The sequence below is a fragment of the Dasypus novemcinctus genome, chromosome 1, assembly GCF_030445035.2.
Source record: "Dasypus novemcinctus isolate mDasNov1 chromosome 1, mDasNov1.1.hap2, whole genome shotgun sequence".
NCBI lineage: Eukaryota > Metazoa > Chordata > Mammalia > Cingulata > Dasypodidae > Dasypus > Dasypus novemcinctus.
This window is the reverse complement of record NC_080673.1, coordinates 68483103-68506463: the sequence shown is the minus strand read 5'-3', so window position 1 is coordinate 68506463 and position 23361 is coordinate 68483103. Positions and strand designations below refer to the sequence as shown.

Genomic DNA, 23361 nt, shown 5'->3' with positions numbered 1-23361 from the left:
GTTCAACATCACTAATGATTAGGAAAATGCAAATCAAAACTATCATTTCATACATAGCAGAATGTCCACTATTAAAAATTCAGAGAACTGCAAGTGTTGAAGAGGATGTGGAGAGACAGGAACACTTACTCACTGTTTGAAGGAATGTAGAATGGTATAGCCACTATGAAGGATTGTTTGGTAGTTCCAAAAGAAGTCAAACATAGATTTGTCACATGACCCTGCAATACCACTACTGGGTATATACCCAGAAGAACTGAGAGCAGTGACATAAACAGAATCTGTACATTGATATTCATAGCAGTGTTATTCACAATTGCCAAAAGTTGGAAATAACCCAGGTGTCCATCAATCGATGAATGGAAAAACAAACTGTGGGGTATTCACACAATGGAATATTATGCACTTGTAAGAAGAAGTGAAGTTGTAAAGCATATGACAACGTGGATGAACCTGGAGAAAATTATGTTGAATGAAACAAGCCAGACACAAAAGAACAAATACTGTATGATTGCACTATGATGAACTAAATATATTATGTAACATATTGATTCCACTTATATAAAATATAAATATAAATCAATTTATAAAGGTGAAATTAGATTTGTGGGTATGTAGGGCTGAGGAAGGCATGCTAAGGGATATGGAGTTTTTCTTTTTGGGGTGATGAAATGGTTCTAAAATTTTTTGTGGTGATAAATGCATAACATTGTGATTATACTAAAAGTCATTGATTATACACTTTGGATAGATCACATGGTATGTGAACACATCTCAATAAAACTGCTGAATAATAAAAAAAATAGCTGAATATAAAAAAATATCATTTTGTGAAGAGCATAAGTTTGTATATTCAAGAAGCTCAATAAATATTAAGCAAGATAACAGCTGCTATGGTCAGCCTGAACTCTGTTCTCTGATACCTCATCTACTAAGACTGCAGGTTTCTACCTCAATTTTAGCCACCAACCAGGCACCATGTGAAACTGCCCTCAACGAGCCATAAAAAAGGGATGCTTACCCAGTAGCACATTTTTAAAAAATTGTTGAATATTGGATTTGACTGTACTATTCTCTGCAGTTTTTAGTATGTCTGAAACATTTTATAATAAAAATCATGTTTTACATAAATATTTCAAAAACTACAGATTGGGAAGCAGATGTGACTCAAGCAATTGGTCTCCCATCTACCATATGGGAGGTCTGGGGTTCAATTCCCAGGACCTCCTGGTGAAGGTGAGCTGGACTGCGTGGCAAGGTGGCCCACGTGGCGAGCTGGCCCATGCAGAGTGCTGGTCTGTGCAGGAGTGCTGGCCTGTGTGACAAGTTGGCCCAATCAGAGAGCTGGTGCAGCAAGATGACACAACAAAAAGAGACACAGAAGAGAGACAATAAGAGACACAGCAGACTAGGGAACTGAGGTGGCACAAGAGATTAAACACCTCTCTCCCACTCCAGAACATCCCAGGATCGGTTCCTGGTGCTGCCCAGAAGAGCAGACACAGAAGAATGTTCCGCGAATGAACACAGAGAGCAGACAACAAGGTGGGGGGAAATAAAGAAATCTTTTTTTTTTTTAAATTACAGACTTTGGAAAGTAGAAATGAAAGCTCCCAGTAATCTTATTTCTATACAAAATCCCCTTACATACATAGCCAATAGACTACCTTAGTAGAGTACTATTACCTCTTGACTAAATTTTCCTCTAAAGAAGCTAATTGTCCCAAATGATGATATGATATATGATATGATATATGATATGTTCTTAACATACCTTCCTCAGAAGGCCTCCATATTGTGGCCCTGTGTGTTGTTTACCTCTTTATAGCAGCCTGGGTCCAACAGAAAAATCTACCAGTGACAAACTGAAATTCTTACATATTCAATTGTTTTTAAAAAACAACTCAAATAAGCAATTTTTAGCCATTTTGAGTTAAACTGCTTTGCATACTCCCATGAAACTATCCAACATCTGTTCTCAATTGCTAAGACTCTGCACTTAAAAGGTCCCACACTGCTTCAGCCCCTTGGAGCTCTCTGGTCCAGAAGCTCCCTTCGGAGCTGATTCTGTACCATCACCTCAAAGTGTAAACATATCCCTGTCCCTTTCTCCTCTCCCCCATGAGATGAGGAATGTTTCCCTTGCCCTGCTTCCCTTTGGTGGCTTCCCGGTGTTGCTGGTTTCCGGAATGTTTCCAGCTGCAAAGACCTGTCCCCCTACCTCTGTCTCACCAGCTCCGCAACCTGTCGTTGTTTCCAGTAAACAACTGATGTGTTAATGCCATATTTTTGTCGGTCAATTCTTATATCCTTTAAATCACATTCACTACACATCATTTTTGTTGTTGTTGTTTAGAACATTAGTTTTGTTTTGAAAAATTATAGAGTAAGCCGTAATTTTTCCTTTGCTGTTCTGTGACGTTTAAACATTAAACGAAAAAATGTTTTTGGAAAGGGGTTTTTAAACCCTTTTCGGAACTGGAAGCAGCTTTTAGGCCATGAAGTGAGTAGTGGATCAGCTACAAGTGTCCCATCACTACAGCCAGCTCTTTAACCCGTCTTGAGGCGGTCTTTGAAGCGGCGGACAGCTAAGGCCATCAGCAAGCGACAGAAGCCACAACAGCGACACCGTCTCCCAGCCGCCAGGCTCTGAAACCCGGCAGGCCGTGGAGAGCCTGTACGCATGCGCGCCACGGCTCAACCTGTCCGAAGCGACCCCTCTCGTTACGTCACCTACAGCCTCACTTGGGCGGCAACCGGCGGGAGTTTTTCAAAATGGGAGCGCGGAGGCGCCGCCCTTGCTTCGGAAGGTGCCCAGGAGAGCTTTCCGTGGCTGTGCCGTCGTCGCCGGGACCGGCGGCCTAGAAAGCCGAGCCTAATGGGCGCCAAGACCGGCTGGCTGCTTGGAGCGCTGCCTCGAAGGGACTGCGTAAAAGGAGCTAATCCAGGAAGCAGAGGCCGGGGCTGGAAATATGGCGACCTACATCGGGGAGAAGATCGAGGTGAAAAGACTCGGCGGGCGGCAGCTGGGTAGTTGGGGTTTGGAGTGGCGGAACTTGAGACCACGGCGGGAGGGAACCCGGCGAAGCTAACCGCTGTGGGCCGAGCGCCAAGGTGCTTTGGGAAGGTCTCAACCGCCGAGCACCCGCTGTTTGGGGGCGGAGCGGCTGGCCCCTCGGGGCGCGGGGGGCGCGGGGGGCGGGAGGCGGGACAGGTGAGCTGCTGGTGAACCCCGCCCTTGGGTCCCCAGGCGCCTCGGTCTTCTATCTGCGGTCCCGCCGGAGCTGCCGCGCTGGAGCGGGCGAGGCTGCCTCCCCCTTCTCCAAGGGTATGGCGGTTTCCGCCGGCGGGAACTGCGGCGGGATTCCGGCCTCTCGGCTCCCAGGGGTTGGCTGGAGGTGGAGGAAGGCGCGGAGGCTGCTGAGGTGGAGGGAGCAGATCATTAGGTTGCTCTACCGGGAGCCCATCCTGGAGACTCCAAGGAGCCCTTTTTGGGCTGCAACATGCCTCCCATCCCAGACACCTGCTGTATCGAGGTGTGATACCTGCCTCAGCTTTGTCAGACTCCCCTTCTTGGTCCATTTTATCTTCTTTTCCCATCCCCTTCCCATCTTTACTTCTTTCTATACCTGTGAATCAGTGCACATAATCTTTAATTTTAAATTTTAAGGACTTTAAAGTTGGAAATCTGCTCGGTAAGGGATCATTTGCTGGTGTCTACAGGGCTGAGTCCATTCACACTGGTTTGGAAGTTGCCATTAAAATGGTAAGAATATATTAATTATCTTCTCTCCTGTATTTTGCAAGTAATTAGAGAGATGTGCTTTTGAGATGTCAGAAACTCCTACCTACCAATCTTAACTTTGATTATGATGTAAAGAACCCATTGCTTAGAGAGAAGACAATAATGCCAAGTATAGCAATTGAGCTTAAGGACATTTTAAAAGAGTCTTGACCTTTCTTAATTAAATTATATAATGTGTAAGTATTTAATCTTCATTAATATTCAGTAGATCTGGTGTCTAGTAATTATGCATACTTTTAATGTGCAGTGGATAGAAATCAAAGAACAAATAATAACTAAGCATACACTTGTGCATAGCGTTCTGTATTACTCACCATAACAGAATTAAGCCAAACTACTGTTCTTCACCATTAAAAATAAATCCACTAGTAGTAACAAAACCATAAGCAAATTGATAATTCATCTAAACCAGTAAGGAAATGGAAAGGAAATTTTATTTTAAAGCTTGACTACATTTTTTGTTGCTGTTGTTTTTGTTGTTGTTCTTTTACAGATAAAATAATTGTGCTGTTTAAATTCTTTAAATTGGGGGATGGTATTAGAATTCTATGGGCAAACTTTTACTGTGTCCACTCTGCCAAGCACTCTGCTAGGTGCATAGGAAAGACAGGTAACCAGGTAAGTTGACCTCATAAAGTAGATGAAAGGAACTGAGATTGGCTATTTAAATTAAAGTATACTTTCTGCATTCAAAGTTGACTTTTGACAGCCTCATGTTTTAAGTTTATCAACAATTTAAACCTCTTATTTGTTATTTTCAGATAGATAAGAAAGCCATGTACAAAGCTGGAATGGTGCAGAGAGTCCAAAATGAGGTGAAAATACATTGCCAGTTAAAACACCCTTCTATCTTAGAGGTAAGATATAAATTTTATAAAAGCTACCAGAGAGACTGCATGTTTGTATATTATAATTTTATTATGCTCTTTTACATTTCAGCTTTATAACTATTTTGAAGATAGTAATTATGTATATCTGGTATTGGAAATGTGCCATAATGGAGAAATGAACAGATATTTAAAGAACAGAATGAAACCCTTCACAGAAAAGGAAGGTAGGCGGCTGCTGCCTTTTTTTTTTTTTGAGTTATAAATTTTTTCTTTAAAGTGTAGTTTGGATGAATGTACTACTGGGTAATATTTTTTAAAACTGTTTTGATTATTACTTTAGACCAAAGAAGGGGATTTTTCCCTCCAAATTATAAAAGCAATTAGTTATAAGTAATTCAAGCAATATAGAAATAAAATAAAAGGAGAAATATGTTAGCCTTCTCCTATCCCCAAATCCACATTTTAAATTATTGGTAGCAATTTGGTGTATCCTTTCAAATCTAGAAAGAAACTTTTTAGAATGCCTTTGATGACTATAAAGTAGTTTCTGTATCAAGGACAAATAACCATTAAAATAATTTATTATAGAAAATGTTAAACATATAAGTAGAGAGGGTAGTATAATGACCTCTCCCATGAACCCATTAGCCAACTTTGAGAATTATTGACTCTTAGTTGTTTCATCTCTACCTCTACTACTCTCCTAATCCCCCAGAATTTTTTTTTTCATTAAACTTTGAAATAATTTTAAACTTACAGGACAGTTGCAAAAAAAATACAAACCCCATAGAGAAAACTCCAACATACCTAGATCCACCAATTTTAACGTTTTTGTCATATTTGTTGAATCATTCTATCTATCCATCTATGTATCCATCCGTCTATTTTCTGAACATCTGAGCAAATATCATGCTCCTTGAATAAATCATTTCTGAACATCTGAGCACATATCATGCTCCTTGAATAAATAATACTTCCATGTACACTTCCTAAGAAAAATATTCGCTTATGTAATCATTAAGTGCAATTATCATATTCAAAAAATTTAATATTGTTATAAAAGCTTACAGTTTATATTCCAAGTTTTTTCATATGTCCCAGTAATGTCCTTTTGAGCTTTTTCTCTTCTAATATTAGATCCCATCAAGGATCACTTGCTGCATTTAATTTTCATTGTCTCTTTAATTGCTTTTTTTTTAGTTGTGGGAAACATGTATACAACATAAACTTTCCAATCCCAACCACTCCCAAGCCTGCCTTTCAGTAGGATTAATTACATTCACAATGTTGTGATGCCTTCACCACCATCCATTGTTACAACTTTCCCTTCACCTTGAATAGAAAACCTACACCCGTTGTGCATTAACTCCCCATTGCCTCTGCCCCCTGCCCCTGTTAACTTGTACTCTATTTTCTGTCTCTGTGAATTTACAATTTTATCTGATATTTTCTTTGCGGGTACCATCCTAAATCTATAACAATCTTATTTGGTTTGATACCAGTTTAACTTCAATAGTATGTATAAACTAAGTACCTATATCCCTTCATCCCTGCCCCATGTAGTTCTTGTCATAAATTATGCATTTATACATTATGAATCCTAAACCATTGACTTATCATTACATTTTATGCATTTGCCTTTTAGATCTTATAGGAAGTAAAAAGTAAGAGTTAAATACAAAAATGCAGTAGCACTTTATATTTACCCATTTACCTTTTACCAAAGACCTTTATTTCTTCAAGTGGCTTCAGTTTTTTGTCTAGTGTTCTTCCTTTTCAACTTTCAGAAATCCCTTTAGCATTTCTTGTAGGGCTGGTCTAGTGATGACAAACTCCCTCAGCTTTTATTTATCTGAGAATGTCTTAGTTTTTGAAACTATTTTGAAAAATAGTTTTGCTGGATATAGAATTCTTGACTGGCAATTTTTTTTCCCCAACACCTTCAATATGTTATCCTTCTTGCCTTCTGTTTTCTTGCCTCTATGGTTTCCAGTAAGAATTCATCACTTAATCTTATTGAAGCTACCTTGTATGAAACATATTCTTTCTCTCTTGTGGCCTTCAGAATTCTCCTTATCTTTGGCATTCAGCAGTTTGATCATATGTCTCAGTGTGGGTTTATTTAGGTTTATCCTATTTGTAGTTCATCATGCATTTTAGATGTGTATATTTATGTCGTATAAAATTGGGAAGTTTTCAACCATTTTTTTCTCTGAATATTCTCTCTGCCCATTTTTCATTTTCTTTTCCTTCTGGGACTCTCACAACGCGTGTATTGGTTATGTTTGATGGTGCCTCACGGGCTCTTCAGGCTCTGATCATTTTTCTTCATTACTTTTTCTTTCTGCTCCTCAGAATGATTTCATTTGTCTTACTTTCAAATTTACCACCAGTTCTTCTGCCACCTCCAATCTGCTGTTGAACCCTTTTGGAGAATTTTTTATTTCTGTTACTGTGATCTTCAGCTCTGATTTGTTCCTTTTCATAATTTATCTCATTATTGATATTCTCTTGTGCTTCTTTTTCATTTTCCAGATTTCCTCTAGTGCTTTCTCTATGTTTTCCTTTAGCTCTTTGAGCATATTTAGGATCATTTTTAAAAAGTATTTGTCCAGTGTATCCTAAGTCTGGTCCTCCTTGTTGATGATTTGTAATGCTTTACATGCTGTAACATGACCTCCTGTTTTGTGTATGTTTTGTAATTTTTGTTGAAACCTAAACGTTTCAATACTTCAATCCAATATTAGCAGTAGAATTTGGTTTCTGAGGCATCTGTTCCCAGGAAGGGAGGAAAAAAAGAAAACACCTTTCCCTGTCCTTGCAGTTTGGCCACCTACGCAAGTGCTCTCCTTCAGAGTTTAGTCATACACTGAGTTTAGAGAATAGCTTCAGGCAAAAGTATAGGGTCCTTTGTGCCTTTGTGCTTGTGCTTCTTGTCTTGGCCTGCTTGTGTCACCTTAGGAATTCCCCCATATACATGGATAAGAATGCCCCCTCTTCCCTGGGAAACATTTACTCATGGTTCTGAGTACTGCACCTTTTGTCCCACAAGCAGTTGCCACTTGACTGGCTGCCCACTGCATTCTGTAGGGGAGCTCTGTGAGCTACCTCTTCATGCAGGGCAAGTTCTGGTGAGCCCATGATGAATGTCCTGGTTCAGTCCCTCAGGCTGCCACTACCAGACAAACATGCTCCTGGTTGTGCACAAGGATTACTTTACTCCCTTAAGAACTGGGACCTAGGGATCCACAATGGGAGCACGGACCAGACTGGTGAAGGGATGGGGAGGGGCCAGTAAGGACACCAAGAGATCCTATTGTTTCGAAGTTGCCTTTTTCTTGATTTTGTACTCACCCTGGTACTGCAATCCTTTAATTGTTTTCTGGATCTTTGAGAAAGATGTTTCTTCCAGTTCTTACTGATTGTTCAAAGCTTGGGGGCAGGACCCTGCAAAAAGGAGAAAGAGCCAGAGGGAGCAGCATGTGCAAAGCCCTGGCACAAAAAGAACTTGGCATACTCAGAAAACTGAAAGATGACCAAAGTATCAAGAGCTTAGTAAGATAGGGAGATTTATATTGGAGATATAAATAGGAGTTAGGGTAGATCCTTCTATATGTGTGTATAAAATGTAGCATATATGAGAATGTATGAAACAAAAATGTACAGCTTAAATTATTCTAAAAGAAATCTACATGAACTACCATCTAGGTCCAGAAATAGAACACTGCAGCACCAAAGCAGCCCTCCATTTTAAAGGATTTTAATTTTAAATGTGCAGTGGGAAGTTTTTGTGGGTAATATTATGTTATTTATGTTTAAGTGGGTTATTTTTGCTACATGTAAAAATAGATTAGAGAGGAGCAACAGTGAATACAGGAAACTCTGTTAGGATTACTCAAGAAATGATGGTGCTTGTACCTGGATAATAGTGAGCAACTCAAAATAGCAGATTCAAGATTTATTTTGAAAGTAAAATTCACATATCTTGCTGATGAAATAGATATGATAGTTAAAGAGGAATCAAGTAATATACTTCAGAGTTTCCTAGATTGACTTATTGAGTGATTTAGCCAGTGATTGAAATGGGAAAGTCTGGAGTAGGAGAGATGGTGAAGTTAAAAATTACCAGTTCTGTTTAGTCACGTTGAACCTTAAGCAGTGTGAAATAGCTTAGTGAAGGTGTTCAGGTAGGCACTTGAATTTCTGAGTATGAAGCTCAGAAGAGAGATCTAGCCTACAGATTTAGTTTAGGAGTCATGAACATAAAGACAGTATTTAGTATATAACACAAGCATTAAAAGATAACGGAAACCAAATGAAAAAAAAAAGACTGAAAAAAAGATAACAGAAATGGAACAGATGTAGCTTAGTGGTTGTGTATTCCTGGGTTCAATCCCTGGTACCTCCTAAAAAAAACCAAAACCCCAGAAGATTATGTTTATGACTTGGCATAGAAAAGGCTTTCTCAAATAAGACTGCAAAAACTGTAAAAAGAGTTATCAGTTTGAAGTCATTAAAATAAATGTGTATGTGATAAAAGATATCAATAAAGATAAAAGTCTAAGACAGGAAGGAAATTTTTTGCAAAATATATAACTGGCAAATTAATATTAAATGAGAGTGTGCATGAAAATATAGCCTTTTGGAGGGGAATTTGGCAAGGTATGAAAATACTAAATATTCACGTCCTAAAACCCAGTGGTTCTACTTCTTAAATCTACCATAAAGAAATATTCCATGCATAGGCACGAGGAAGTAAGCATTTACAAGAATGTTTGTTTCTTTTTTAAATCTTAAAATATCAGAAATGACCTAAATGTTCATTAACAGCAGTTAAAATAAAATGGAGATCTATGTGTACTGACCTAGAAATATCTCTAAGAAATAATTTTAAAGTTGGGGAAAATAATGTAACTATATATTTTCATACCATTTTTATATTTAAAAAGCATTTATTACAATGTGTTTTTGTAGATGTATGTAAATACCCTGAAGACAAGTATGAAAGACTATGCACAAACTATTAACTGATTACTTTTTGGAAGGGATTGGGGGACATCAGAGAAACTTTAGCTTCCTTTTTTTTTTTTTTTTTTTTTTAACAACTAGAATGTATTTTAATTGCTCATATAATTATAAATAATTATTTTTTAATTGTTAAGGATTATGCTTACCGTACTTACCCCAATCACTCACAATTGCTAAAAAATTAAGCTTCTCTTAACTGAATATAGAAAACTCATCAGTTGGAAGGGGCAAAGATTAAAGGTACCTAGTTGTCTTAACATTACAGAAAATTATGAAATTATTATAGTAGTATTTTGGTTGGTAAAACTAGCCTGCAAACCAGTGTTCTGATGTAATACTCTGGCAGGTATACTTTCATAATCTAATCTAAATGCTAAATCTTTTAGATTTTCTAAATTGGTAAGTTTTGTTTTTTTGCATCCTAACAGCTCGACACTTCATGCACCAGATCATCACAGGAATGTTGTATCTTCATTCTCATGGTATATTACACCGGGACCTCACACTTTCTAACCTCTTACTTACACGTAACATGAACATCAAGATTGCTGATTTTGGGCTGGCAACTCAATTGAAAATGCCACATGAAAAGCATTATACATTATGTGGAACTCCTAATTATATTTCACCAGAAATTGCAACTCGAAGTGCACATGGACTTGAATCTGATGTTTGGTCCCTGGGCTGTATGTTTTATACTTTACTTATTGGAAGACCGCCTTTTGACACTGACACTGTCAAGAACACATTGAATAAAGTAGTATTGGCAGATTATGAAATGCCAACTTTTTTGTCAAGAGAAGCCAAAGATCTTATTCACCAATTACTTCGTAGAAATCCAGCAGATCGTTTAAGTCTGTCTTCAGTATTAGACCATCCTTTTATGTCCCGAAATTCTTCAGCAAAAAGTAAAGACTTAGGAACTGTAGAAGACTCAATTGATAGTGGACATGCCACAATTTCTACTGCAATTACGGCTTCTTCCAGTACCAGTGTAAGTGGTAGTTTGTTGGACAGGAGAAAACTTTTGATTGGTCATCCACTCCCAAATAAAATGACTGTATTTCCAAAGAATAAAAATTTAAGTGATTTTTCTTCTTCAGGAGATGGAAGCAATTTTTATACTCAGTGGGGAAATCAAGAACAAGAAACCAGTAATAGTGGAAAAGGAAAAGTAACCCAAGTTGCAGAAGAAAGACCACATTCTCGATATCTTCGTAGAGCCCATTCTTCTGATAGATCTGGCACTTCTGATAATCAGTCCCGAGGAAAAATACATACAATGGAAAGATGTCATTCAGCAGAAATGCTTTCAAAGTCCAAAAGATCAGGAGTTGATGAAAATGAAGAAAGATACTCACCTACAAATAACAATGTCAATATTTTTCACTACTTTAAAGAAAAGACATCCAATAATTCTGGATCTTTTGAAAGACCTGCTAACGATCAAGCATTGTAAGAATTCTGTCAAAAGCTTTTTAATTTTTGGTAAACATTGTAGTAGCACAAATATGAAGCTGCATTTAACTGAGGGGGGTTAGCAGGGTAATTAATGCATTAATGTTTTTTTCCTAACACTTTCAGATGCTCCTGAGGCACTTCTTAACTATGATTTCCATTTCTTAATAGAAAGAGAATCAGAATGGTGATTTTGAATTACGATTGAAAATCTGTTTTTTAAAAATGAGTGCATATGTTCATGAATGTGTATATAGCATGTTTAATACTTGGAAATTTTTTTTTGTTTCATTTTATGTTTTGTATGGAACAAGTCTCCAATGCAATGTAACATACATTAAACATGTCTGATCCTGAAGCACTCTAATAATAACTCTGCACCTTGAGAGAGAGAAGCTGAACTTGAGTTATGAATAATCATAATACTGCTTCTCATCTGAAAAATAATTTTCAATGAGTTTATTATTTTATTTTTTTGGTATTTGAATTTTATGCCTAAATTATAAGAGGGCAGTAACTATGTGGAAACATTGCCACAGTGCTATTAGCATTTTGGTATGGAAGTTCTAACTTAGAAACAATTTGGTTATACAAATAAAGCTTTCTATAGTTATTCTAAAATTTTTAGGTATTCAAATCAAAGTAATTCTCCCTTTTCTAATATTTCTATTTTTTAAGATTTACCTCATAATTTTTTATTAGTTTATGGGAATTTTTGTTTGTTTGTCTATTTAGCTCCAATCATCTTTGTCCAGGAAAAACTCCTTTTCCATTTTCAGACCAGACATCTACTGAAATGGTACAACAGTGGTTTGGGAATCTGCAAATAAATGGTGAGGGTTTTTTTTTTTAATTACTTGTTTTTATTTTTTTATTAGAGAAGTTAGGAATTTATAGAAAAATCATGTATAAAATGCAGAGGTCCCATATAACACCCCTTTAATAATACCTTGCATTAGTGTGGTACATTTGTCATAATTACTGAGAGAACATTTTAAAATTGTACTATTACCCCAGTTTAAATGGTAAGTTTTTAATGGAATAGTTTAGTCAGTAGTTATTGGGGAGCGCATGTCGCTCAGTGGTTGAATGCCTGCTTCCCATGTATGAGGTCACAGGTTCGATCCCTGGTACCTCCTTAAAAAAAATTAAAGACTTGGATACTTACCAATCATTGCAGTTTTCTGTTTGGGTTTTCTTAAGGAAATAGTGCATGTTCAATAAAACTGTATTACTTTAACAATAATAATAACATATTTTTAATGTTTACTATATGTCAGCCAGTAGTCTTAATGCTTAACATATATTATAAACTTACTAAATTCTCACAAAAAAACATAGGAGGAAGATAATATTATCTCCATTTTATAGATAGGAAATTTTGGTATACAAAGCTTAATTTCCCCAAGCTACCAACCATTTAGTTGAGGGACCAAGAATTCAACCCAGTAGTCTAGTTCAGAGATAGTTGACCTTAAGTAGAAACTGATATGGACATCATGGTCTACAAGTGGAACTTTACATATGCTAAATACACAGCTGCTAAAACTTAAGCATTTATAAAACAGCTATCATCCAAGTCATTTTATTTATAGATACGGTTTTTGAAGGTTAAACACTTCTCATTAATGAACATGACAGATTCACAGAGTGGGTTGGAAAATAATGATGGGGAAAAGAATAAAAAAGAAACATAAGGAGAGGAGGAGACCTTTTTTTAAAATAAAGATAGTATTACCTAATAGACAAAGAGTGCATAATAGCTGTAATTTAAGCAGAGAGTTGTTAAGTCATCTCAAGAGTCTATTTTTTTTTCTTTTATTTTTTAAAAATATGTGTTATTTTCAGGAGCCCAAAAAGTCATTAATCTTATGTGCAGTTGAGTGTGATAATTCAAGTTCACATTTTTTTTTAACTATGATGCTGCCATGTATTTAATCTTGCACTCTAGTGCTAAAACAATACAAAATATTTTCTCATAATTGGAGTAAAAAATAAAGACGCACTCAATGTCAATAAAAGAAAAAAATTGCAATACAAATTTGAAAGTTTAGCATTTAAAAAATTTGTTATAGGTTTATATAATCTAATTTTCAGGGCTTTAAAAAGGTAATATTTCCATGTGAACTAAACTGGTAAAATTCAAATGGTAAAAGTTCAATAAGAGCTCGAAAAATATGGGTACAAATATATTTGTAATTTTAAATAATAATAGTACTATTTAATGTTAGAGTGGTTTGCTTTTAGTTGCATATTTCCTAAGTAAAGGTGGGATGGACAGTCCTACTTTACATATTTTTCATATGGCAAATTATTCTGCTTTTGTTGGGGTATTGGCAGTTGCTAATTTTTAGAATTAGGTAATGTAGGGTGATTAGTTTGTATCTTCATTGGAGAATTAATTTCATATTAATATCCTTTTTCAGTCCTAGGAATACTAAAGCTATTCCTTCTAGATACAGGTTTAAAATGCCCTTTTAAACTCACTATTTTATTATGTCATGTCTTAAACTGCTTACTTGTTAGAATATTACTGGCCTTTTTTTTTTTTAAACTAGATTTCTTTTCGAAAATGCTCTTATGAAAGTGGCATGATATTGTTTTGTTTAGCCTTGGCATTTTAGTTATTCACTAAATTGCTTAATTGTATGTATATTATAGCTCATTTAACAGAACCTACTGAGCACAACAGTATTACTGAGCACAAACAGATTTCCAGGGCCGTGCACATTTGCAGAAGGACACATTAAGAAATGTCTGGACTGATATAAGAACCAAAAAGAACACAGATGCTTCTGATAATATACATTTTGTAAAACAACTGAATACCATGAAATATATAACTTCACTTCACAATAAACCTAAGATAATTCAACAAGGGTCTATTTTTGGCTTAGATCCACTGTCTGAACAAAGCAAGACCAGGGGTATGGAGCCATCACTGGGTTATCAAAAACGTACATTGCGAAGCATTGCGTCTCCCTTGACTGCTCACAGGTTAAAACCAATCAGACAGAAAACGAAAAAGGCTGTGGTAGGTCTGTTTTTCTAAGTTACTATATGACCTGTTTCTCGAGAATATGCTTTCTGATATCAAACATGGTGTTTTTAGTTCCCTGTTAATATCCCTGCACTGTAGGATATGTATATAATAAACTCATTAAAAAGAACAGGGGCTGAGTATTTATGGGAAAATAGCTCTTATTTATCTCTATTTTAGAATGGTGAAATGATACTGATGTTTGCCATTTTAAATTATTGAAAATGACAAACATTTTAAAATAATAGTTAAGTAACTGTTAAATATTATTCACAATTCCAATTCCAATAACTGAATAATGTTTAATATCCCTTTTCTTTTGATTTTTACATTTAACCTATTTTAAATTTTAAAAACGTAGGAAGTATAACTTAGTTTTCTAAAACGTCTGAAAATATCTAAAAAGAAACGAGGTATGCATAAAATTAAGTTTAGAATTTTAAAATACATGTGAATTAGGAATGGTTATTTTTTAAATTTTCCATCTTTCTCTTGTTTGGACCTTGTTTACAGTTTCACCTAGTCTGGCTTTGTTTGGCTTACTATTGTCTTTTCAAAATCCTTCTCCACCCTACCTTCTGTTTTCCTTCTGCTCATTGTTTGTCATTTCAAACTTCATTGTCATTCTTACCGTTGTTCCTTATGGTTCACAATTGTGCTCAACTGTACCTCTGGTTCAGACTCTTTCAGTGAGACAGCCATTTGATTTGGACTTTAAGTTTAGTGCCTGTCATGGTTAAGTATTTTTCTCTTCAAGTGGTGTGTATGCCAGGGCTGTTCTAATAAACAAGAAAATTGTTACTGATTTCAGGTTTTTTTTTTTTAGGTGAGTATACTTGATTCAGAGGAGGTGTGTGTGGAGCTTCTAAAGGAGTATGCGTCTCAAGAATATGTGAAAGAAGTTCTTCAAATATCTAGAGATGGAAATATGGTAATGTGTATTAATTTTATTAACTTGCAACTTGAAATGATCTCTTTAAACATTTAGTATTCCAGTTCATTCTACAGTGATATTTTACAGATAAAATTCAAATCAGTTCCTGATTGTCTCTGGAATTCAAAAAGTAAAATAGCATATTAAACATTTAAAATTAGTATAATTTTTAAAATACTTATAACTAGTAATTTGAGCTTTTGAGTTTGAAATCACTAAAAAAATACTTTTAGATAATAAGCATTTTCTAGTAAAATGATATTCAATGTTACATTTGAACTCTTCATAATTTCTAGTTATCAAAATGTTGTAATCTAATTTAATGGCATGTAATTAGAATTCTTAAAACTTTTTTTTTTGCAGATCACTGTTTATTATCCAAATGATGGAAGAGGTTTTCCTCTTGCAGATAGACCACCCTCACCTACTGAGAACATCAGTAGGTTCAGCTTTGACAATTTACCAGGTATACAAGTTTACCAGGAAATAAAATTTAGATAGTAGATTTATATATTTGTAAACAATATATATGTATGGATGTACAAAAAATGAATATATATATATTTATGCAGGTCATATTCATGTGCTTTGTATCTGGCGAAATGATGCTTTCCTTATTAACCCAATATTTATTGTCCATATTCTGTGTTATACTACTTATTCAAGTAAAAACTAACTCTAGAATATTAATTATCACACAAATATAATCTGTGTATTTGTTTAGTTACTAATTTGGCTAGAGTTAATGTTATAAAATTGAACATGAAGTATCTAGGTTTTAAATTTTTGAAATCTTGCTTGCTACATAACTGATGATTTGTAACCGTGGTTAGCCAAATTTGATTCCTGGTTCAGATTCTAGATCTTATGGATTGGGAAAGTAGGTACTGAATAAATGGAAAACTTCACTGAAGTAACTTTCAGAAACAAAAACGTATCTAATCTTACCCTGTTAAAAATCAAAACAGATACCACTGTTTGTACTATAAATGATCATAGTTACTGGGAACTGCAAGATTTTTCAGAAGAGATCTATTAAAACTTTCCTGAAATAATTACCTTATAATTTGAAGTCAGTGATTCAAAGAAAGAAATATTTTAAATAATTATGGTACTAGTCATTAGATTTTGTTATAATATCCATCTTGGGAATTTTCTTATACTGTCTTTAGTTTTCACTGAAATGAATAGATTAATAGATAAATATTTTTATTTTAGTAATGGTATTACTTCCCTTAATATGGCAAGTAAACAGTTTCTTCTCAAATATTAATCCTTTTTTTTTTTTTTTTTTTTTTTTTTGCTTTTTCACCCTAGAAAAGTACTGGAGAAAATATCAATATGCTTCCAGATTTGTGCAGCTTGTAAGATCTAAATCTCCCAAAATCACTTATTTTACAAGATATGCTAAATGCATTTTGATGGAGAATTCTCCTGGTGCTGATTTTGAGGTTTGGTTTTATGATGGTAAGTACCATTTAAAAATGGTAACCTTTTCTCTTTAGTTTATAGTTTAGTAGTTGTGTTTGTTTAATTCAGCCCAAATCTTTAATATAAATAACTGCACACTTAAATTATACAATATAGTATACTATGTGTCAAATCCTATTAACCAAAATTTATTAGGTGTACTTTCCAGAATGAATTATGTATCTTATAATATGTATTTAAGTCCTTTTTCTCAATTTGGGTTCAGTTTAACATCTACATGAATGATATAAAAGATATAAAAATTACATGAAATAAACTATCATATTTCTTTATTAGAAATGCAAATGGATATACTCCAAATTATGAGAATTATGCATGTGGCAGAAGGATAGGGTTGAACCAGAGAATCTTATTTTTTATTTTTAAATTGTTCTATAAAGATGATTTACTTTTTAATCTGTAAAGCTCTCTGCTTTAAGGGACACACGGCACACACACATAATTATAGCTATCCTTCAATTATGATTTTATATGGAGCCTATATTTACTGAACACTTTGAGAGTTTTATTTTATTCATGGTCAATAAATGACCGTAAGGTAATGGTATGATAATGAATAGAGATATGAGAATATTTAAAGAAACAGAATAGTTTTCTGCTTATTTTTTAGGAGCAAAAATACATAAGACAGAAGATTTAATTCAGGTGATTGAAAAGACTGGGAAATCTTACATTTTGAAAGGTGAAAATGAAGTTAGCATGAAAGAGGAAATAAAAATGTATATGGACCATGCTAATGAGGTATGTATTTACTTGTAGATTTGTCACACCCAATTTCTATAAATGATATAAGTGAAATAATGACAGAAAGCACTTTTCTTTTGAAATAGGGTCACCGTATTTGTTTAGCACTGGAATCTGTAATTTCAGGAGAGGAAAAGAAGAGTGGAAGTGCTCCCTTTTTCCCAATAATTGTAGGAAGGTAAATGTTTGAAAAAAATTTAAATATGGCTAAAATTTATAGAATATGTCAAATTTTAAAAAGCAGCTTGGTATTTACATTATAAAAATTATTTAGGTTTTTGCAAGTGGAAGAATTTTTTTTAAGGGAATATATTTAGATACTTTTTACTCTTTCAGAAAACCTGGCAGTGCTAGTTCATCTAAGACCTTATCACCTTCTCCCTCTGTGGATCCAAACTACTCAGTGAGAGATATACCATCTTTGAATAGAATGATGAATAGTGCTGCATCTCTGAAAAAGGCACCAATATCTAGTCCTTCTGTAAGTAAAAATATGTCGCTTCCGTTCTTGAAGAACTTCAACAATTGCCTGATGACCTTGATATAAAACTCCTTACTGAATTTTTGAAAGATAACTCTGTGTGTGTGTGTGTTCATATACATATATATGTACTATGGGATTGCAGCTGTAGAAATATGTCTTTGGGAAAGAAAGACAAAATAAATCTACGAAAACAGTGATATTTTTTCTTTTCTGTACTTCTTCTAAATTTCAATAATGTGGTTCTGTTAGAAAGTTTTGTTTTTTAAAAATTACTTTAAGCTAGTGAAAACCATTTGTTTTCTACTTTTGCTGAAGTTGATTTATAAAAATGTTGAGGAATAATATCTTCTTACCTTTTATTGTTTCTAGATGGTTGCAAATGAAGGACCTGGCCTTACAGCTACAGCTTCAGGATCAAACATCTCTTCTAGTAGTCTAAAAGATTGTCTTCCTAAATCAGCACAGCTTTTGAAATCTGTTTTTGTCAAAAATGTTGGTTGGGCTACACAGGTGAGAAGTTTCTAGGAAAGTAGATTTTCTCGGTATGATTTCTTTTATTTTTCACACTAATTAGATAATTAGCAAAAAATATAAATTATTTTTGAGATTTCTTTTTCATGTAAACTTTACACCTTTTTTATATTGACTGTCATAAATATTTTTAATTATACAATTGGAAAATTGTTGATGTTGGACCTTTAGCTAACAGATCTCTTGTCATTTTTTGGGGGAAATAGACATAAAAATGGCTAATTGTAAGGAGTAGAGAATGATATTGGGGCATTTACTTACACATTGAGTTTCAAATAGAATTTTATGTTGGTTTACTAATATGAGTATCTTATCTGAAAAGCTTGGAGACTTTTAAGCAAGGCATGTGTACTTTTTACTTAACAGTGAAGCAAAATGCTACCAAGTCTTTTGTAGGAGCAGGGAAGAAAGGAAAAGGAACCCAACATTTGTTGAGTACCTACTGCATGGTATCATGTTTTTCACATACTTTGTCTCTTTCATCTCCGAAAAGAACTCTATAAAGTTAATGATACCTTCTTTTAGAGATAGGAAAATTATGGTTCATTATGGTAGATTGACTTGCACAATCTACACTACTTGTCAGTTGGCAGAGTCTGGATATAAACCCAGGTCTGTTGGATTCCAGTGCATGTATTTTTCACTGTTCCATGTGCCTCCTTCATTTGGAATGGAACATTATAAATATCAAAGATTAAAGGGGAAACGGACTTTGGCCCAGTGGTTAGGGCGTCCGTCTACCATATGGGAGGTCCGCGGTTCAAACCCCGGGCCTCCTTGACCTGTGTGGAGCTGGCCATGCGCAGTGCTGATGCGCGCAAGGAGTGCCCTGCCACGCAGGGGTGTCCCTGCATGGGGGAGCCCCACGCTCAAGGAGTGCGCCCGTGAGGAAAGCCGCCCAGCGTGAAAAGAAAGTGCAGCCTGCCCAGGAATGGCGCCGCCCACACTTCCCGTGCCGCTGATGACAACAGAAGCGGACAAAGAAACAAGACGCAGCAAATAGACACCAAGAACAGACAACCAGGGGAGGGGGAGAAATTAAATAAATAAATAAATCTTTAAAAAAAAAAAAAAAAAAAGATTAAGGAGACAAGTTTCAGGATGTAATGTTCTCAGGCAGGGAGAAATTCTTGTGGTCTAGGGACAAAAAATGGAGGGAAATCCTAATTTAAGAAAGTATTGCTATTGTTATTTCATCTTGGTTTGAAATACTATGTGAGAAAAATCAAAAGACTACCTAGATATCCTAATGGAAATTAACGGGAAACAGCATTCATTTAGTAGATTTTTAGTATTATAGTACTCTAGCTACTACAGAAATAATCTGAAAACCCTTATATTCTTAATGCTACTATTATCACAGCCCCAAATTTGTTATCTGGAAAGTTTGTTATTTTTAACTATGCAGAAAACCTATTAAAAATGAGTTCCTGGGAAGCGGAGTTGGCCCAACAGATAGGGCATCCACCTACCACATGGGAGGTCCAAGGTTCAAACCCAGGGCCTCCTGAGCCTTGTGATGAGGTGGCCCATGTACAGTGCTGATGCTCGCAAGGAGTGCCGTGCCACGCAGGGGTGTCCCCCGTGTGGGGGAAGCCCACATGCAAGGAGTGCATCCTATAAGGAGAGCCACCCAGCGCGAAAAAAGTACAGCCTGCCCAGGTTTGGCGCGGCACACACGGAGAGCTGATGCAGCAAGATGACACGACAAAACGGGACACAGATTTCAGGTGCCGCTGACAAGAATACAGGTGAACACAGAAGAACACACAGCAAATGGACACAGAGAGCAGACAAATGGCAGGGGAGGGATGGGGAAGGGGAGAGAAATAAATTTTTAAAAATCTTTTTTAAAAAAATGAGTTCCTTTTGAGAACCTCAAATCCTATACTGTATAGTAATTTTGCATGCTTATTCTGTTTCTAGTTAACAAGTGGAGCTGTGTGGGTTCAGTTTAATGATGGATCCCAGCTGGTTGTGCAGGCAGGAGTGTCTTCTATCAGTTATACATCACCAAATGGTCAAACAACTAGGTAAGTTCTTAAAATACTTGTTGAGATTCAGCCTTTTGCTAAGATTTTGTTTTTCCCTATATGTTGCACTAAATGACTTAGTAAAGTTACTGTTTTCTTTTTACAACATTCATGTTATTCTTTAACACATTATTCTTCGCAGTTCATATAATCCTTTTTAAATGCATATTTTTAAATTAATGCTGGGTAAGTAGTATGGATAATTTACTCCAAGTGGTTAGATTCCTGGTAGTCTTTTTACTCCATAGCCTTAACAAGGTTGGGGACATGACCACTTTCCAAAAGTAATGTACTTCTAAGTTAAAAATAATATACCTGAAAGATTTACTTAACTTTGAAGCAAGGAACCTTTCTTGTAAGGGGTTTCCTGATTATTTTCCTAAATGAAAAAAGGTATCCCCTTATGTAATACAAAGTTATTAATGTTTAAAAGATTTTTTTGAATGTATATATTTATTCTATATGAAAATGTGTACAAGGTATCATGCTAAAAATGAGGAATCTATAGCAGGAAAAAAACAGTACATTTGGTTTTCAAAACATAAATTACTAAAATGAGATACAGTGCTGATGCTGCCAATACAAACATGCTATTTTGTAAGAACAGTACATATTTTGGAGGAAATATTCATACTTGGGACAAATATAATTCATGGATATCTTTCAGTTACTTTTACTGTGTATATATACTGTGTATATATACATTGCTACCAATTTAAAGAGCTACTCTTCTAATTAAGAGACTTCGTTAAAAGCGCTTACAAAATCTCTGGAAAGTAGAATGCAAATGTAGAATTGGTAGAACCCATGGTCAGGATAAATGTTATTGTATTTGATATGGTTGTTTGGAAATTTTTAACATTTAAATAAAAATACATTCATAATATGTTTACCTTAGTATTTTCTTTAGAAATAGGGCCTTCAATTTTAGAATCCAGATTTTAAGCTTGCTTTAGAAATTATAAATCCAGTTTAAGTTTTTAATATAATTTTCTTTTTATTATTTAAATGCATTTTGAAATTGGTCTATTTTAAAAGAAAATTGTGTATGTTTAACTTAAGTATCTAATAAAATTTTTAATAATTTTTTGGAGTACTCTTGTCATTAAGTTACCAAAAAACATGTATCTTTTGAAACTCGTAAGAACCAAGTGATTAAGTTGTTTATGTTATTATCTTTTTTTCCTTTGGCTTCACGTAGGTATGGAGAAAATGAAAAGTTACCAGACTACATCAAACAAAAATTACAATGTCTTTCTTCCATCCTTTTGATGTTTTCTAATACAACTCCTAGTTTTTATTGATTAAAACTCCTTTTAGATATGTAAGTTTAATAAATAACTTTGTGTTGGCTTTCAAATAAAGTGACTTTTTTATTTAATATAACTTCTAAACTTGAGAAAGCCTTTCTACAAAAGAGAATTTTAATGTGTACTGTCCTTTATGTATTCTTATGAGAGAACAAAGCAGAATGAAACTCGATTCACTTACAAAATGCAGTAGGTCATAGTGTAAAAGAGAGGAAACCTAGCTTTGCTCTTAGAACATGCCCCTAAACTTAATGTGTTCATATATTTGTACTGAACAGTCTTTTAATTCAAAAATATAAATGGTGTGTGCTATACTTGTACTTTTATTGTTTTCCCTGTTGCTCAGGCACGTTGAGAATCATGGACAAAACATGATGGAGTTTTGAATTTGTGAGAATGTAAATGATGTATATTTATGTTACAAGTAAACATATGTAAAAATGTAAATTTGTTTTATATTTATTTTTGTAGCACTGATTTCTGATGCAACATTTCTGCAAATGCATTTTATAAAAACTATAAAAACTAATAAATGCAGTGATAAGTTACTTTATCTTTCGCCTTATTTAATTAAATACTTATTTTAAAATAAATTACTAGTAAACTCATTTTTAAATTTTGTGACCTGCATGTATATAAGAAGCAATTTAATTTTAAAGATGAATTTTGCAAATGGTAAATATATTGTTTCTTTGCTCTCATCTGAAAATATCTATATTTTAATGATAATTTAAATATTTTTACACTTTAGAGTTTGATATAATTAATTAACATGAAGAAAAAGAATATTTGATAGTGGGACAGCCATTCCTAATTTTAAAAACTTAAGTAAAATAGGACTGGAATGAAACAACTTAAATCTGATAAAGGATGTTTAACCTGATGTTTTCTGTTGGTTTTTATAATCAGGAAAATATTGAAGCTATTTCCACTAAGTCACAATTTAACTTTTTTTTTTTTTTTTGAGATTTTTTTCTAAGGCAATGAGATGAAAAATAGTAATTATATTTGCAACATAAATTGCAGAGTTAATGTTAATAAGAGAACAACAAACAAACCACTAGAAAAATGGACAAAAGATCTGAAGAGGTAATTTACAAAGGAGGAAATCAATATGTTCAGTAAAAAGGAAGTTAGTTCAATCTCATTAATAGTTAGAGAATGCAAAATTAAAGCAAGACAATCATTTCCCTAAATCAAATAGGTTGATAAAAAATGAAACAATAATGGTCTTCACAAAGATGAGGTGTTGTCAATTAAGAGTGTAAATTATAATAACTGAAAGTAATTTGGCAGTATCTTTTTAGAATTAACACATTGGTAGTCCAGCTTTGGGGAAGAAATTATGTGTAAGCTTCCCTTAGGGAAAAAAAGTATGATTAAAAATAAGTTTTGAGAAGCAGATGTGGCTTCTGCCTACCATGTGGGAAGACCAGGATTCAATCCCTGGGGCCTCCTGGTGAAAAAGAAGAGAACGCGTGCCCGCACGGTGAGCCAGTGCCCATGCGAGTGCCTGTATGGTGAGTGTGAGTGCCTGTGCGGTGAGTGCCATTGCCCATGCGGTGAGCCAGTGCCCATGCAAGTGAGTCACACAGCAAGACAAGAGAGACAGGAGAGTCAAGGTGAAGTGCAGCAGAGACGAGGAACTGAGGTGGTGCAATTGACAGGGAACC

The 23361-nt window shown here is 34.7% G+C and overlaps 1 protein-coding gene across 1 annotated transcript; it reads left to right on the top strand.

The window, feature by feature from the left end:
- The first annotated feature begins 2710 nt into the window (after positions 1–2710).
- Positions 2711–22236, top strand: PLK4 (polo like kinase 4). The gene is made up of 16 exons (XM_012528173.4): positions 2711–3002; positions 3671–3766; positions 4567–4662; positions 4745–4859; positions 10092–11118; positions 11857–11954; positions 14019–14155; positions 14988–15092; positions 15459–15561; positions 16413–16562; positions 17197–17327; positions 17417–17508; positions 17667–17811; positions 18184–18324; positions 20272–20378; positions 21580–22236. The coding sequence occupies exons 1-16, from the start codon at positions 2973–2975 to the stop codon at positions 21680–21682; spliced, it is 2676 nt and encodes an 891-aa protein (XP_012383627.1). The 5' UTR covers positions 2711–2972; the 3' UTR covers positions 21683–22236.
- The last annotated feature ends 1125 nt before the right edge of the window (positions 22237–23361 follow it).

Bases quoted from the DNA above. Each gene is read 5' to 3' on its own strand.
- PLK4 (XM_012528173.4), top strand. From the start codon at position 2,973: ATGGCGACCTACATCGGGGAGAAGATCGAG. The intron at 4,663-4,744 runs GTAAGATATAAA...TTTACATTTCAG, and splicing joins AACACCCTTCTATCTTAGAG to CTTTATAACTATTTTGAAGA. The intron at 17,328-17,416 runs GTATGTATTTAC...CTTTTGAAATAG, and splicing joins ATATGGACCATGCTAATGAG to GGTCACCGTATTTGTTTAGC.